The 17,463-nt window shown below is 34.4% G+C and overlaps 3 protein-coding genes across 5 annotated transcripts; 1 reads left to right on the forward strand and 2 right to left on the reverse strand.

Moving 5' to 3' along the window:
* LOC18776368 (agamous-like MADS-box protein AGL19) lies at nucleotides 468-2,316 on the reverse strand. The gene is made up of 8 exons (XM_007210964.2): nucleotides 2,119-2,316; nucleotides 1,913-2,000; nucleotides 1,543-1,607; nucleotides 1,332-1,431; nucleotides 1,155-1,196; nucleotides 1,017-1,058; nucleotides 834-913; nucleotides 468-739 (listed from the first exon to the last, which is right to left on the reverse strand). The coding sequence occupies exons 1-8, from the start codon at nucleotides 2,298-2,300 to the stop codon at nucleotides 730-732; spliced, it is 609 nt and encodes a 202-aa protein (XP_007211026.2). The 5' UTR covers nucleotides 2,301-2,316; the 3' UTR covers nucleotides 468-729.
* LOC18777834 lies at nucleotides 5,993-6,603 on the reverse strand. Its single transcript, XM_007210633.2, has one exon. The coding sequence runs from the start codon at nucleotides 6,359-6,361 to the stop codon at nucleotides 6,152-6,154; it is 210 nt and encodes a 69-aa protein (XP_007210695.1). The 5' UTR covers nucleotides 6,362-6,603; the 3' UTR covers nucleotides 5,993-6,151.
* LOC18777036 (CBS domain-containing protein CBSCBSPB1) lies at nucleotides 8,971-16,184 on the forward strand. Of its 3 annotated transcripts, none has more exons than XM_020564218.1 (16): nucleotides 8,971-9,610; nucleotides 9,768-9,824; nucleotides 11,986-12,154; nucleotides 12,488-12,656; nucleotides 12,798-12,930; nucleotides 13,023-13,193; nucleotides 13,358-13,436; nucleotides 13,526-13,639; nucleotides 13,772-13,838; nucleotides 14,039-14,144; nucleotides 14,225-14,283; nucleotides 14,696-14,805; nucleotides 14,916-15,049; nucleotides 15,241-15,326; nucleotides 15,419-15,508; nucleotides 15,642-16,103. In XM_020564218.1, the coding sequence occupies exons 3-16, from the start codon at nucleotides 12,018-12,020 to the stop codon at nucleotides 15,822-15,824; spliced, it is 1,638 nt and encodes a 545-aa protein (XP_020419807.1). In that variant the 5' UTR covers nucleotides 8,971-9,610; nucleotides 9,768-9,824; nucleotides 11,986-12,017; the 3' UTR covers nucleotides 15,825-16,103. The 3 variants fall into 3 exon arrangements, with proteins under 3 accessions (XP_020419807.1, XP_020419808.1, XP_007210567.1); XM_020564219.1 differs by having other exon boundaries at nucleotides 8,971-9,512; XM_007210505.2 differs by lacking the exons at nucleotides 8,971-9,610; nucleotides 9,768-9,824 and adding an exon at nucleotides 11,345-11,751 and having other exon boundaries at nucleotides 15,642-16,184.

The raw sequence follows: 17,463 nt of genomic DNA on the forward strand, positions 1-17,463 counted from the left end.
TTTGTATCACATTTACTTATTATATTGCATAATTTGTACTTCTTTGATAGATTAACGGCATAATTAATCTAGCTAACATGCATATATGGATTTCGCCAATTGATAAAGGGAGTGTCCTCTCTCCTTGCACTCGAGTTCGATCACAAGTATTTTAGACTATTGTCTTCTCAAAAAAAAAAAAAAAAAAAAACTCAAATGAGTGAAAATTAATTATAGTCTTTTCTATTGTTCTCGTAATTTTGTATGTACAAGTTCTTGGCACGTGTATGTATGGATGTTATCGAAGTTCTTTGTAATTTAATAAGAAGTTGTTTGTTTCCTTGTTTTTATATATTTTTTCTTTTCGTTCGGGTAATTAGTTGATCATGATCAGTATTTGTACCATATATCTTTTGGGTTCTTTCTGCACTACTTGTGCTTAGTACCTAACATAGACTTAATTTCTTTTGATAAAATGGTTCTTAATATAAGTCAATCTGCTTGAGGAATTTTACATATAATTATAAGCAATACATCATATACCATGACGTCCGCACGGTAATAAGACGTCTGAATGAAAAAAGAACTGCATATACCAAACTCCACACACGAGAAAAATAAAAAGAAAGAAAAAAACATTAGAAACACAAGCTGTAGGTACAAATAGGAAAATAGCTGAAGGCACTATTACGGCCTTTACAAATCAAGTAGTTGGTGCGAAATATGAGATATCTTGAAGAATCTTGAATCTCAAAATTCACTGTCACACACCATAATTTAATTAGTAGTTAAAATATGATCAAGCCGTTAACTTATTGAGATAGTAAATACGAAATTGTCACATCAGTGCGTACCTTGGAAAGAATTGCATGTATGCATTTGGTCCCAAAATGCTCGAGCTTGCGTGATCAGCATAATGATGAAGCTCATGGAACTTACGTCAATTCACAAGACAAATCAGTTTGCGTGTTAAACTGAAATATCCAAACTACATACATATTTATATTATTTCAAAGTAATTTGTAAAAGCAACTCACTCTTTTTTGCAGACGACTGTTTTCTTCTTGCATTGCTTTATGCTGCATTTCATATACAGATATGGAAAATTAATTATGTACGTCCAAAGTACTAATCCATTTAGTATTTAGCTAGGATTAATTCTTAATTATAAATACCTTTCTTTTCAGCGAGCTGATGTTCTCAGAAATGACCCGTCCCTGCGAATTAATCACAAGTCACAGTCAAATTAATCTTTCTAATTGTACTCAACTTTTGATGACGATCATTAACATATGACTTGAACAAATTAAACCAGAAGTTGGTGTGATTAATTAGTTAATCCTTAAACATACTATTTGAGAGCGGATGCGTTCAACCCCAGTTTTCAACTGCCGCTCGAGCTGCTTTAGCTCTTGCATGCCTAGGATATCAAGCTCTTCCCCAGCCAAGTTCCTGCGTACAAGTCATATATAATTCCATTTTAATGATAATTAAGGGTTAAATTACTAAAACAACCATAATTAACACACGGCAAATTGATTTTTAGTGGGTGTAAAAACCTACTTCAGCCTCATTTCCAAGTTGGCTATTGATCTCCTTAGCTCTTCATTTTCATTATTCCTCCTAAACTGTGAACCAGACAGACAGAGATTATATTACATACATAACATAAGATGATTACAATTAGCTCACCTTCATGGGACACTAATTAATTAAAAAAATTAAGAAAAAGAAGTTGTGTCCCTTGAAAATAGGACCCAGTGTTCTTATTTTGGTTTTTAATTTAAATTGTTTTAATACGAAAAAAGGTTAATTTACTATATTATCCTTATTTAATGGAAAGTGCTTAATGAATTCATTAACTATGATTAATTTTTTTAGTATTTTGAATGTTTTATCATTCTCTACCTTTTTGCGTTATATATAACCGTACCTCCATGGTTCTGTCCCGTCTGAAGCTTGAGTTGTTTGATTCAGGCAGACCCACTTGATTTCTATACATGGCAATGGTCCTGTTTATGCTGCACCACAGATCAATAATCCTGGTTTTACTGCTAGTTGTTTATAATTAAACATGCACCAAAGTTCATTAAGCGGTAATTAAACGTGATGTATTAATTAAAGATGGGGAAGACGAACTCATGGCTTGCAAATTGGTAGATCTTGCCAGAGGGAGACAAGATGATGATTGCAACTTCAGCATCACATAAGACGGAGAGCTCAAAAGCCTTCTTCAGGAGCCCATTTCGTCGTTTCGAGAAGGTCACCTGCCTGCTTGTTGGGTTTTCTATTCTCTTCAGCTCCACTTTCCCCCTCCCCATTTTACTATATCACACTTCAAATCTTATCACCCTTTCATACCATATCAATATATATATATATATATATATATATAGAGACATATGTTTAAGTAGAAGAATAAGCTATAGATGATTCTATTTACAAGGTTGGTTAGTTTAATTTGCTTTGACACGACGCCACTACTCAAATTCCCCTTTTGTAATCATCCCTCCTCTTCCATTATTATTTGTTTTTACTATGACCCCCCTACCCTATTCATTCACTTTTAGTTACGGGAATTTTCAGCATGTTTCTGATTAAACCTAATCTAGCTAGCTAGTAGTTTGTGGGGTTTAAAACCGTGGTGGAAAGATTCCAACTCCAAACCTCTAATAAAGTGAAGACTGAGTGACACTAGACTAAATGATAATTAACACAAACCTCGGATCCTTAAGTTACGATATTATTTATTACGTACACTCATGTATCCTAAATGTTCACGCAAGTTGAGCACTTAGAGCATATCCAACTGATATCTCAAATTGCCATATGGACATGAAATGTCAAAAATTACATGTTAAAGTTGCTCTAACCTATTAGTCAAATTCTACATAGATTTGAAGGCTGGAAGAGATATATCAAAAAGCTTGATGTCAAATATTATTTTAATATTATTTTTAATCATGGACTCCACTATCATTTACTATGTTTAAAAATTTTATACATCATATGGGCTCTATTTACTTTTAAAAATATAATAAAATAATACGATATTTAGTATTTCAGGTGGAGTTAAATTTTTTTCGAAAGTATCAAATTACCATATAAGCCATCAAATTCAAATTTAACCTTTTGCATTTGACATCTCTATAGGAGATGCTGTTAAAAAAAACTATCTTGTTTGAATTAGCATATTATTCCAATATTTGTTGACAATATTGGTATTGAAAGAGCGTCGCCTGAGCCCTAAACATTCTTCTCCCGACATGAAGAAACCCATCTGTACAAGTGAGTTTGAGTGTGGTGTGCATTTAATATTATATATAGTGATAGTTAATTAACACATCTATTATCACATGTTAATATGTAAATTAAAAAGCAGATATGAACTTAATTTAGTTAACTAGAATAAATGTATTCTTCATTTTGTACTTGAATTCGAACTCCCTTCCATATAATTTAAAATAGGACATCTTTTGTATAAATTATGTCAACTAAAGAAGTGACATATCTTTACGCAAGAGATGCCATCTGAATAGCAAATATGAAACATGCATTTATACTCCAATATAAATTGCATGTTGCGATAAAGATCAATCAGCAGTTGACACGTAAAACTTAGAACTCGGAAAATAGGAGAAGGGATGGGACGTACATGGGTTGCAAAATCAAACCCATCAAAGGCTTTTTGAATAATTAAAAGAGAAAAATATGTTGAAAAGGTCAAAAGAAAAGAAGTTTTTGTTGGGATTTACCAGAAAATGTGGTGAGTGACAAACAAAGCGTCAAATCATGGCTTATCTTGAAGGGGTTTCATGGAGACATGTTAAGTCGAGATTGGAGCTATATGCCTCAATGGTGGTCACCTCACCATGATGTTCATGGCTTCAAACCTAGGACATTACCACTTACACTGTGGGAATCTTCGAGCTTAAGTATTGTATAAGAGTATCTCCAGGAGGCTTTTTAAATTTTATCCCAATTCTAGTTAAAATAGTTAGAAAACTAAAATAGCTAACCACTTAAAAAAATTGGTTTATCCAGCAATGCTCTCTATTTTAGCTAACCTCAAATATTTTATTATTTTAAATTTATTAAAAAATTAAAAGAAATAACTCAAAAGTTAATTTTCTCTAGACCCCACCGAACCTTTTTGTTTTCTATTCTCTCTTTTCCTCTTTCTTTCTCTCTCTCTTGCGCAACTTTCAGTTGGCGAGCCTGAATTTCTCTCTAACCATCGCTACATGTAGCGATCCAAAATAGCGAAAGCTAAAATAGCGAGAGAAGTAGCGAGGCTGCTGGAGGGTTGTTTTTTTTTTTTTTTGGTTAAAATGGCTAGGGATAAGGGAGTAACGATGCAGCTGGAGATGTTCTAAGTTCTCTCCTCTTGTAAATGTATGAAAATTTGATATTCTTTGAGACACTTGAAACACACAAAAGGGGGATTTTGAATAGCTTTCAAATATAACGTTTTGGTATCTTATAGCAAATATTCTAAAACAATAGCAATTTAATCTTAAATTTTAAGACGTTCGTGGTGTTTAGTAGAAATTAGCTTCTTTCAGTTCAGGAAAAATTAGTCCACCTCGCCTTAGAAGTTCCTTAAATAATAAAAAGTAAATTATAGCACACCCTTAGAACAATTTTTTACTCCATCCTTACTCATACGTACGCGAGTCCACACTTTGATGAAAAGAAAAGCAAAAACAAAAACAAAAAAAACAAAAAAGCAATAGGCTCTCGCAGTAGTAGTCCATTATTGTATACGAGTTTCACATCGTATCTGAATGGAAAATACTTCGCTCCTTACATGTTAGCTTACAAGGAGTTTTTATATATAAATCATAATTATTTGACACGTATGCGAAAACTTAAGTTACAAGCAAGATTCTATGTGAATTATGCTTGATTCATACGAGTTTTTCTAGATACGTATCCACTCATACTTGTTCAAACTTAGTTGGAGGGGCTCCTAAATGTAATTAGACTCCAACTAGACTTGAACCAAAAGCGAAAACATTTGCAATTGCTCATGTGAATATCAATCACTTTTCTCTTAAATTACTCATCTAGGATTGGTTACAACACATGATGTGATTTAAGAGAAAAATGGCAACAAGTCTCCCACATTTTCCTTTCTATGTCTCCTCTTCAGCAAACCAGCAATCAAATCTAAAAACTTTATAATTGAATCGAACATGGTGTTACATCTTTAAAAGTATACGCATTTTTATTGATTGGGCTAATCTCAAACTTGAAACACGTTTTCGTCAAGATTTGATAACTTTCTTCTGAGTGAGGGGGGGTCGGATATCGTGAGCAATGACATGTGGGTCTACATTATCATTGTCATTACCTAACCCAATTACTCCACTTTCTTAGGCTCTTCATTTTCTATTTCCTTGTATTGTATGGTTCATTAAAAGCTCTTTTCTTTAAAAGTTGGTACTTAGTTCAGTTGGACAAGACAATGTACTCGCCTCTTCATTCGAATTTGATTTTCCTGTTTAAATTATCGCTTGTTTTAATAAAACTTTAGGGTTGCATTTACTTATATTATTTATTTTTATGCAAACGATATTGAGAAAGAGGAAATCGAACCAAATCTCAAGTCCCTTAACCTATTGAGCTTGAGCTACATGGCCCTTGCAGGGTGCATTTATTTACGTGGGCCGAATTCATTCGTGGAGAGTGTGTAATGGAAAATGATACAGGTGACCCAAATTCTTTCTGGCAATCACCAATAATTTCCAGCCCATCAAAAGCCCAAAAGCACGACCTAAATTCATAGAATGTAGGCAACAATTTCCACATCAAAGAGGGAATTATGCCAAATTATGACAATAGGTGAACTTCATAGCCATCCATTTCATTGGATTGATTGAGGCATCCATTTCATTAGATGTGGGTAATCCCCCCCTGGTAAATACCTAATTAGGAATCCATTAAAATTCAGGAGCTGCTAAACCATTAAAACTAGCATCAAAATCCCAATACTGCTGCTCCTGCTAGGTTTAAGCCAAAGAAAATTATACAAAGCTTCATGATTTAAAGTAAAAGCAATACCAAATTTTGCAATAGATTTATAATAGACAAAGTAATTAAACAAGATAAGAAATTAAATGTCAGATGAAAGCAAACTCTAAACTCAACTGAAATACAATATAATTAATCAGCCAGCATAGATGTGAACACCGATGGCAATGAGGAAGATGGTGATGAGGCCAAAGTAGATGACGGCATGAACCACAATAGAAGCGCCACTGGTCTGCATGTTCCCAAACTCCACCACCCTCCCCTTTCCGGGTATCTGAAACAAAAGCCCCGGTGTCAATACCACAAACAGCACCACTGCTATCACCACAGGACCCCAATCTGCCATTTTTCTCTGCAAAAACTAAACTAGATGAAAACCAACAAGAAGAAAATACTAGATGGGTTTCGAAGAAGAAGAAGATCTGAAAAGGGCAAGTGGGGTTTTGGAAATTGGAAGAGATTTGAGGTTGGGAACATAAATGAATAGACAGGTGCCTCGGTATCATGTGTTTTTCTCGTGACAAGAGGGCGAGCGCAACCCTGCCGAGGCTAATGCGTGTCAGGATCTTGTTTATTTGGTTTCGACGGCTGTAATCTTCTTGGATAGGATGATGAGGTTGGAAATTTCATATTTGCTTTTCAGTGTTTCGGCTTTTGGGTTTGTTTCGAATTGGGTCTTCAGGCCCAAGCATAAGCCGTGTCGGTACGAATCACAAGATAGGCCGAAAAATAATTTAAGATCGGGTATAGCCGCGCGGCTATACTATTTAGAAAAGAGGACAGCTCAGCGATTAAAAGCCCACATGTCAAAAATAGTATAGCCGTGCGGCTAAACTATTTTTCAGAAACATTAATGAAACCGAGTGTAGCCGACCGGCTATAGTATTTTGATGAAAATAAATAACCGGGTATAGCCCGGCAGCTATACTATTTTAAAACAAAGTAGGACAAAACCGAGTAAATTTTTTTGGGAAAAAAAAAAAGAAAAAGCACGTATAGCCGGTCGGCTATACAATTTTTTTTGAAAAAAAGAAAAAGAAAAACCAAGTATAGCCGATTGGCTATATAGTTTTTTAAAAATTTTAAAAATGGAGTGTAGCCGGCCGGCTATACTATTTATGAAAAAACGAAAGATTTCCAGGCCGCGATTAAGAGCCTACGTGTCAAAATATTTATAGCCATGCGGCGATACTCGTTTTTAAATTATTTTTTAATATAAATCGTACAGCCGCCCGGCTATACTATTTTTGACATGTGGCGCGTAGGCTATGGGAGGGTGTATAAAGAGTATAGCCGCCCGGCTACACTAGATTCTTCCTTAATTTTCTTTAAAAAATAGTATAGATGTGCGGCCATACTCCCTTTTCTCAATTTTTTTTAAAACACGTGGCACCTGTGCTTTGTGCGCGTCCTTTTTTTAATATATAAATAGTATAGCCGTGCGGCTATACGATTTAAAAAGAAAATTTAATCTGGGACAGGTTTTTTTTTTTTTTTTTTTTTCATTTTTAAATATAAAAGAATTAGTTTCTTTAGTTTTGTTTTTTGGCCTTCTTCTTTAATTAAACAAATGTAATTGAGCAATACCTTAGCCTTTTTCAATTACTTTAATTATTATTTAATATAAAAAATTAAAGAAAAAGTCCACCAAAAAATTAATTTACACTTATTAAGTCTTTTGTTAAATCGTTTGCGTGTCTTAATTAAATTTCTCCATAGTCCAAGAGCCCTATCCGTTATCATTAGGTCATTACTCTAGTATCTATTGTCCCTTTTTGATTTTTTACTTTTCTAAAGTTATTACCCGTATAAAGATTTTAGCACTTTCATATTTAATAATGTATAATACACGTATGCATGTATTTCTCATGTTTAATACACTTATTTTTTTACAAAAATTTCAATAAGACGCAAAATTCACGTATTATACACATAATTCTAACATATTATTGAATAAAAATAATATGTATTTAAAAAACATCTCTGTTTTTCCCTAATTGTTTTTTTAAAAATAGTATAGCCGTGCGGCTATACTCGTGTTTAAAAAATAGTACAGCCGCCAGGCTGTATCCTTTTGACACGTGGCGCATAGGCTATGGGCGGGTGTATAAAGAGTATAGCCGCCCGGCTATACTAGATTCTTCCTTAATTTTCTTTAAAAAATCGTATAGCCGTTCGGCTATACGCCCGTTTCCCAATTTTTTTAAAAAACACGTGGCACCTGTGCTTCCTTTTTTAATATATAAATAGTATAGCCGTGCGGCTATACGATTTAAAAAGAAAATTTAATCTGGGACAGGTTTTTTTTTTTTTTTTTTCATTTTTAAATATAAAAGAATTAGTTTCTTTAGTTTTGTTTTTTGGCCTTCTTCTTTAATTAAACATATGTAATTGAGCAATACCTTAGCCTTTTTCAATTACTTTAATTATTATTTAATATAAAAAATTAAAGAAAAGTCCACCAAATAATTAATTTATGCTTATTAAGTCTTTTGTGAAATCGTTTGGGTGTCTTAATTAAATTTCTTCATAACCCAAGAGCCCTATCTGTTATTATTAGGCCATTACTCGAGTATCTATTGTCCCTTTTTGATTTTTTACTTTTCCAAAGTTATTACCCGTATAAAGATTTTAGCACTTTCACGTTTAATAGTGTATAATACACGTACGCACCTATTTCTCATGTTTAATACACTTATTTTTTACAAAAATTTCAATAAGACACAAAATCCACGTATTATACACATAATTCTGACATATTATTGAATAAAAATAATACGTATTTAAAACAAGTATAGTCGCACAGCGATACTATTTTAAAACAAATTAGGAAAAGACTTATGGCAATGAGGAAGATGGTGATGAGGCCAAAGTAGATGAATCTTATGGCATGAACCACAATAGAAGCGCCACTGGTCTGCATGTTCCCAAACTCCACCACCCTCCCGTTTAACGGTATCTGAAACTAAAGCACCAATTTTTTTTTTTTATATTTGTGCTTATTAATTTGTTATATTGATTCATAAAAAGTACCAATCTAGTCGGAAATTTATCAACAAAAATACAATAAGAAAATTGTAAAATAATTTTTCAGTAATCATATGATGTCAATTAATACAAGAACAATTAGAACCCACTTCATGGGGTCACTCCAAAAAAAAAAAAAAATCCATTTCATGTGGTATGGTAGAGGACCAATACGAACAAAAGCCCCAAAAAATATATGACACGAAAATAACGAAGAAGAAAAAATACACAGAAAATTACAAAAATCTTATCCAAACTGCTAGGTGCTAAGTTTGATCAGCCAGTGTGGATGTGGATGCCAAAAGCCAATATGAGGATGGTGAAAATGACAAAGAAAATGAGTGTGTGGACAAGAATGGCCTTGCCATTTGTGGTGAAGCTCCCAAACTCAACATGGCGGGTGTTTCCTGGTATTTGAAACAGAAGACCAGGAGACAGCAGTATGAACAACATCAACCCAAGTAGAACGGGTGCCCAGTCCACCATTTTCTTCTCTGCTTTCTTTCTATAATTGATATATATTTTTGTAATTCAACAATGAACAATCCAACCCACAAGCCACAAACAGGTTTATACAACACATTCGAAAGAAAAAAGTGGATTCTTAGGAACTATTTTAGCTCAAAGAATGCTTGCTTTAAAGTGTTGTGTAAGCCTTTAGCTCTCTTTTCTTCTGGCCCCAATATTTTTTATTAATTTTTTTTCATGGTTTGATTTGATTTCAGGTCCAACATGAAAGGTTGCACCATATAGTGTAGCATCCAAACTCCAAAGCCCCCAAGGTAACTGCGCATCTGCTGTTTCCTTTATATATTTCAGGGTTGCATAACAAATTCAATACTGCTACTTCTGGAGGGGAACTTGTAGATTCTAAAGCATACTAGGGCAAAATTCTCACGCAATATGCCTATTTTTCTTTTCTCTAAAGAAATGCATCCATTGATGCCTTACATAAACCTTACTACTAGAATTTAGCATCTTGATAATCATATCATATTATGCTGGGAAATCCGAAGTATTTAACGCAAAGTTTACATTTTCCATACCTTGAAAAGTCTTTTTTTAAATTAATGGAGATGAAGGGATTCGAACTTGAAGATTTGAGAAGTATGAATTAAGAGCTATAAATTATATAAAAAGTTACACTATAGCTCAGTTGGTTGAGGTATTTCACTTCCACCCATGTGGGTAGAGTTCGAAACCCCTAAACACCGAATGAATATTTGTGTGTAAACCTCGGTCACCAAATTGCTTGTACTACAAAAACTTACACAATTTGAGACATTCTATTAAAAAATCAGTAAAAACGTCATATTAATGTTAGAGTTATTTGCTACAATGAGTTGTCTTATAAGAGTAATCCAACTGTCCTAAAAGAGAAAAATATATATTTTTGGATTGTAAGGAATACGACAGATAACATAATAAAAACTATTATTTTTAAAACACAAATAAAATTTACACTACAAAATAAGTAAGCTAGTTACTAAAACCTGGGCTTTATAATCTATATATATAAAGCAAAAGGCAGAGAATGGTGAAACATTCAAAATACCAGAAAATGCCCTTGGTTAATGCAAACATTAAGAATTCAAATTATTAATTAAATGAGGATAATATGGTAAATTCACACTTTTTCATATTTAAAAAAATTAAAAGAAAAAGAAAAAGCAGATAATGGATCCTATTTTTAGGGAACACAACTACCCATTATCTTTTTTTAATTCTAAAATAAATTTAAATTTAAAAAAAAAAAGCCTCTCGCAAGCGCGGAAGCGCGTGCGGAGAGACTAGTATTATCATAAAATTAATACAATTTATATGTCCTCGTACAAGATTTAGAGACTTTACTGGGATTTGCTTGACTTTTTCCGTAGATATACCACCACAATTAAAAACTATACAAGGGCCGAATAACTAACACCAACCTTATTTTTCCCCCAAAATTTTGACCCTTAGACAGTTTTTAATTATAGAAAAAATGATTTCTTGAATTGATGCAAGTGAAACCAAAATTTTGATTAGATTAGATAAATAGTTACATTATGGTTTTTGAGCATGCGGAAGTTGACTATGTTAGTATATGATTTGAACTTTGAAGCGTGACAACATTGTAAGCCAAACATAGATATATATATTTTGGCATTTTCCAGGACCTCTCCTAATTTCATATGAAATGACCAGACTGTACCCATACTAGAGATGCCAGAGAGATAAGACAAGGCTAAAACCGTAAGTTTACAATTTATTTCTGACCTTAATTAGAATCTTACAGCATAAAATATTTGGGAGGCCTCAAAAAAGCGCCAGTAAATTTGGAGGTAATTTGAAAACTTCTGTTAGAAAAACGTTGACGTGCACGATTTTGATTGGCCCACTATCTCATTGTCCCATTTTTTAGGGTATTTCTCTCTCTGAGTCTCATTCACTCTCGCCGGTCGGTGTATTTTCCCGGAAAATTCCGATTTTCTGACCAGATTCCCGACCGCGAGTGTTTCATTTTGCCGGAGAGTTTTCAAACCCTTCAATCTTGACCGCCTCCAATCCCATCCAATTCCAATCCAATCCAATTTCTTGTAGCTCCATTTCCCGGGCCATGGCCAATGGCTAAGCTGTGATTTCTTGTTGAGGTTTTCTGATTTCCGATTCTGAAGCCGTCTTTCTTTTCTGTTTATTGAGGAGAAAAAGAAGGGCTGCATAAGAAGTCCGGTGAGTTTCTGTCTCCGTTTGGTTTCGGAGAAAAATAATACGTTGAATGCGATATTTTCCTTATTTCTTTATTTCGAAAGCTCGTTAACGATGAGCCTCAGAATAAATTGTGCAGGAACTTCTATTTCTATTTTGGGCAGGCCTTGAATTTGGAAATGAAATTCGTCAAATATTTTCATATTTTGAACAATAATTATTTAGATTTTATAATGCGATAATGATTTTTTGCTGCAGGATAATAAATTGGTGTTTGATTAAAGGCGACGATGGCTAGTCAAGGCGGTTCTTCTAGAAGAAGTCTGTCATTGACGAACACATCGTTGCAGGACAAGAAGAAATCCTCTGACGTTAGTAACGGAGGCCCTGAATCAGCCCGTAAATCTTTTTCGGCTTCTCGTTCCATGTGCGTATTCAAATTTTTTCATGTAAAATTTTCATTGAAATGAATGTTTTCTGTAAATAATTGAGCTTTTGTTGAATGTGAATTGCGTGAAGAAGAAACCCACCCATGATTGTGTTTTTGACTGATTTTGTGATAATTTTCATTTTCTTTGTGTTATAGTCGCGTTTGTGTTATTGTAAAGCAGTAAAACAGTAAAATATGTAGTGGTTGTAGGACATAGAAGTTGGGTATTGAGAATGAATCAGTTTTTGCTGGAAATAGGCTTGCTCAATTTAAAGTTTGCGCATTGGAATCTTAGTAACAAAAATCTCTTCTCTGCTTGCATTGGGGCAGCGGGCTAACTGGAGAGCGTACGGTAAAACGCCTGAGGCTATCAAAGGCTCTGACAGTACCTGAAAATACCAGTATTCAAGAAGCGTGTCGTCGAATGGCTGCTCGTAGAGTTGATGCTTTGTTGTTAACTGACTCTAATGCATTGCTCTGTGGAATACTTACGGACAAGGTATGACTTTAAATTCAGTGTGACATTTGCCAAGAAAATGCCATTCACAGAAAAACTTCAAAAAGCACTTGTTTGGTATGTTTTGATGGATTTTGTTGGCGTACTGTTTTCTGATGTATCTATTTGTTTCTGTGGTCGCAGGATATAGCAACAAGAGTAATTTCTCGTGAGCTTAATCTCGAGGATACGCTTGTTTCTAAAGTTATGACAAGGAACCCGATATTTGTTCTTTCTGACACTCTCGCTGTTGAAGCCCTTCAAAAAATGGTGCAAGGTTAGTAATAAATTAGAGGCAAATTTGCTTCTTGACATACTCTCTGTTAGTGGCTTGCTCTTGCTATATGTTGCTGATTTCTGCATTTACAGGAAAATTCAGACATTTGCCTGTTGTTGAGAATGGAGAGGTCATTGCTTTACTTGATATAGCAAAGTGCTTATATGATGCTATTGCTCGAATGGAAAGGGCAGCTGAAAAGGGAAAGGCTATTGCTGCTGCTGTGGAAGGTGTTGAAAAACATTGGGGCACATCTACTTCTGGTTAGTAGACATTTATTCTTTTCTTTTAAATTTTTTTTATATCATATTCTTTAATATTTTTGCAGCTTTTAGGAATAACTTCCTTCTGTAGATTTATGTAATGGAGAGTAGTCAGTTTCCACATAAACCAAAGATTAACTTTATGCTTTTTATTTGAGATTCAGGTTCCAATACATTCGTTGAGACACTTCGGGAGCGGTTGTTTAGGCCATCCTTGTCTACAATTATTCCGGAAAGTTCAAAGTAGGTAATATTTTTAGGTCTGTTATTTTATGTGGCCAGATGCTGAAGATATTACAAGTTTTCATTTAACAGATAGATATGTCTTTCAGGGTTTTAACAGTTTCACCAACAGATACTGTTTTGATGACAACAAAGAAGATGCAGGAGATGCGAGTGAGCTCTGCTGTTGTGACAGTTGATAACAAGCCACGAGGAATTCTTACGTGAGTTTCTTTAAGTAAAAAAAATTGTACTTTACCTTTGTTCTCAATAATGTTATCCTTTCTTGTCACTGTCATCACTGTATCGTTTTATAGATAAAATGAATTGTGATTTGTGCTTTTGATTCTTGTCAGTTCAAAAGATATCTTGATGCGGGTAATAGCACAAAATCTTTCTCCGAAGGCCACTCTTGTAGAGAAGGTACATGTCTCTATCCGTTTGGAAATTTTGGTCTTTGGACCATCCTGAGGAAAACTGTTAATCAATCCCTCTGTCCTTGTCTTATCTGGCCAGAAGTTGTAATATCCGCTGATTCCAAGGAACACTTCATTTTATGCTTATGTAGGTGAAGGAATATAAATTATTCACATATCTCAGCTTTCTTTTGAATTGATTAATAGGTCATGACTCAAAATCCAGAATGTGCCACAGTTGATACACCAATTGTTGATGCGCTGCATACAATGCATGACGGAAAATTTTTGCACCTTCCTGTAGTAGACAGAGGTAAAATCATGATATAGTAATTATCTTTTTAAGTAACAGAAGATTTTTAGTTTCTGATGATTATGGATGACCGTATACAGATGGAACTGTTGTTGCTGTTGTTGATGTAATTCATATCACTCATGCTGCTGTAGCTACTGTAAGTCATGTCTTTACCTACTGTTAATTATTGTGATTTACGTCAATCTTGCATTAATCTTTCTAGGATAACAGGAATATATCCACTTTTTCATGCTTTCAGCATTACTTGATGAACCAATCTGTAGTTCTTACATATATGCATGGAATAAGGGTTTAACATAATGTATGTGTCATGAAACATCATTCTCATTTTGCTGTCCTTACTTGACTTGTTTACTAATGACATGATTTTCACAATTCTGAACTATCCTAGTGGGGAAAACTTAGGCTTCACTTTCTTTGGCTGTTTTGGATCCTTGGCGTCTAGAACAAACATATCATCTCTGCAGTTCTCTTTTCTTTGGCTGTTTAATACTTCCCCCCCCTGGGGCAAAGAAGAAATTGCAAACATAATTTTCTTTGCTAACCAGGTTGGAAATACTGCTGGAGTCAGCAATGAGGCCGCAAACTCTTTGATGCAAAAGTTTTGGGATTCTGCCATGGCCTTAGGTCCACATGAGGAAGATGAGGATTCTCGAAGGTTATATATTTATCTGTTTATATTCATATGTTATCGAAATTAAAATGAAGGTTCAATTTTATTTATTTGTAATGTTTATATGTATTTATGCATCTTTATTCTCATCTCAGTGAAGGGTCATTGAAGTTGGCTTCTGACGGAGCAGAGACAGGGAGATCACTTCCCTTTCCATCGTCAAATTTTCCTAATACGTTTGCTTTCAAACTTCAAGATAAGAGGGGTCGAATGCATAGATTTACTTGCAGTATGCTCCTTGTTCCAGTTGCCTATCAAATTACTGTGTGTGTATTTATATTTGTGTGTGTATTGAAACAAACAACGTTTTTTAGGCTTTTAATTCAGATTTCCTGGTTGAGCCACCTAATCTAGGATATATTTCACGTTCAACAAGAACAATTTGGCTAACATTAGCTCTTGACTGGGGTTTCTCTTCAGATATTCAGAGTTTGACAGATCTTATAACCTCCATTGTTCAGAGAATGGGAGATGACATTGACCGCAACAACCTTCCTCAAATTTTGGTATTTCTAAGATAGCAATTTACATGTTTTTGGAGTCTGACTCTAGAGTTCTATCTTCCTAATCTTCTTTTAATTGGTGGAAAATTGTGTAGTATGAAGACGAAGACCGTGATAAAGTTATTTTGGCATCAGATAATGATCTTGTAGCAGCTGTGGAACATGCAAAACAAGTTGGTTGGAAGGTATGATTATCTGTCTGGTGTTGCTTTGTGCTTAGAGAAGAGAAAATATAGTGAAGTATGCAACTGAATTAGGTCTTAGTTTCTGTTATCAATTTTCCTGTGAAGTCTGACGTAAAAGTGATCAACTCTGCAGGGTTTGAGACTGCATTTGGATTATTCAGGAACACGCGGTCGCCGAAGGGGTTCAGCAGGAGGAAGTATGGATTATGCTTATGCAGATTCTGCATGGTCATCAGCATACAGTACCGTTGCAGCTGGGGCTGCTCTTGTTGCCGGATTAGGCGTTTTAGCGTACTTGAAGAGATCCGGCAACTGATACTATTTCTGTTTGAAGAAGCCTAGAGCGATTTTCCAAGAGCTCAATGGAATTGGCTGGGAGGGCATAACTTGTGCTTCATACGTCCTTTTATAGAAACTATACCACATACACAAGTGAAATTCAATTCTTCGTTTTCTAATTATTGCTGAATTACATGCTTGATTGTTTCTCTGATGCGTACTCACGCAACTTCATGAACTTGTGTAAAAATTAAACGCTGCCACCTGAAATGCACAAGTTCTTGAATTCGGAGGATTTGGATTGATTTTGTTGTATCGAACAAGTGGTATGTTATGTTGTTAGAGTGTCAAAACATTGATGGTTGACGGTATGTTCATACAAATCCTATTTGATCTATAATCGTGATTGACATTGTGATAACATAATATTTCATATTTCATAGTGCTTTTAAGTTTTGAATATTTTTCAACACAAAATTGAAAACTCAACTTGTTCTACGTAAATTTTGTATTTCAAAGTGGACATGAACTCAAAATAAGTTACACAGCCAATGCCGTTCTTCTTTTTTATGTCTTATCTTCCATCACAGTAGTGGGACTGTGAGAGAAGCGAAAAAAAAGTAGTGGGACTGAGAGAGAAGCAAAAGTGGCTTAGTGGATGATAACCACAAAAGGTCCTCAACTCGCAGACACATGGTGTCAATCTGGGCCGTCCGTCTTGGAGCTGCATTCTTTATTTTCTTTGGCGGCTCTTGGGCCCACCTCGCCCAAAATCCTCTAATTTTTGTAACTTTTTTGGTTTTTAATGGTGGAAAATTTTGATATATGCTTCTTTTTGTTTGGTTAATAATTCATCAAAATCTTTATATTTCTCTTTATGTGGACCCCCTTAAAACATGGCCATCGTTTAAAAGGATAGCTTGAAGTCACACATTCACATGGCAATGTACATATTATATGATATATTGCCTGCACTCTCCAAAGTGAGAAAAGAAGAAGAGAATAAAAAGAGCCCTATTGTATTTGACATCAAATCTCACATCAAGTTTATATGGATTCGCATGCATAGCATTATCAGAATAATTTAGCCTATTTTTGGCATTGGCATCACCAACTTTTGTCTAGTGGAAATGGCATCTCCAACATCGCCCACGGACTGTTCCTCCAAATTCTTCAAAACTGCTATTTTCAATGGTATTTGTAAATTTAATTTTCGAACAAATCAGATCGGAATATGAAATTTTGTAACTTAAGTCGATTTTGATATTTAGTGACATAATTTAATTTGCTTGCCGTTGATAGTTTTACGTCAATTTTGATATTTAGTGACATAATTTTCGATTTTGATATTTAGTGACATAATTTAATTTGCTTGCTGTTGACAGTTAAAGTTAGAGATATTTAGTGATATACCCATTTCTAGCACTAATATTATAAATAAACCCTACATAATTGAATTCCTATAAACAAACCCAAAAAAAACCCAAAAAATGATAGCTGGCCTTATTGAATTTAATATTAATTATTAAATTACTTTGATGCCCTATTGAGTGCTTTGGGTATTTTTATGAGATTTTGGGGTTGGGCTTGTTTTAAGAAATTGATGGCAGTTTTGTAATTTATAAGAAGTTAAAAGCTTTTTTGTTATGTTGTAAATGGACTTTGGGTGTGTTTCT

This window comes from Prunus persica, chromosome G5, assembly GCF_000346465.2.
Source record: "Prunus persica cultivar Lovell chromosome G5, Prunus_persica_NCBIv2, whole genome shotgun sequence".
In the NCBI taxonomy this organism is placed as follows: domain Eukaryota; kingdom Viridiplantae; phylum Streptophyta; class Magnoliopsida; order Rosales; family Rosaceae; genus Prunus; species Prunus persica.

Coding starts and splice junctions, on each gene's coding strand:
- LOC18776368 (XM_007210964.2), bottom strand. CDS start 2,300: ATGGGGAGGGGGAAAGTGGAGCTGAAGAGAATAGAAAACCCAACAAGC. Junction 2,001..2,118: donor TACCAATTTGCAAGCCATGA/GTTCGTCTTCCC, acceptor TCTGTGGTGCAG/CATAAACAGGACCATTGCCA. Junction 1,608..1,912: donor GACGGGACAGAACCATGGAG/GTACGGTTATAT, acceptor TCTGGTTCACAG/TTTAGGAGGAATAATGAAAA.
- LOC18777834 (XM_007210633.2), bottom strand. CDS start 6,361: ATGGCAGATTGGGGTCCTGTGGTGATAGCAGTGGTGCTGTTTGTGGTA.
- LOC18777036 (XM_020564218.1), top strand. CDS start 12,018: ATGGCTAGTCAAGGCGGTTCTTCTAGAAGAAGTCTGTCATTGACGAAC. Junction 12,155..12,487: donor TTTTCGGCTTCTCGTTCCAT/GTGCGTATTCAA, acceptor GCATTGGGGCAG/CGGGCTAACTGGAGAGCGTA. Junction 13,437..13,525: donor ATTATTCCGGAAAGTTCAAA/GTAGGTAATATT, acceptor TATGTCTTTCAG/GGTTTTAACAGTTTCACCAA.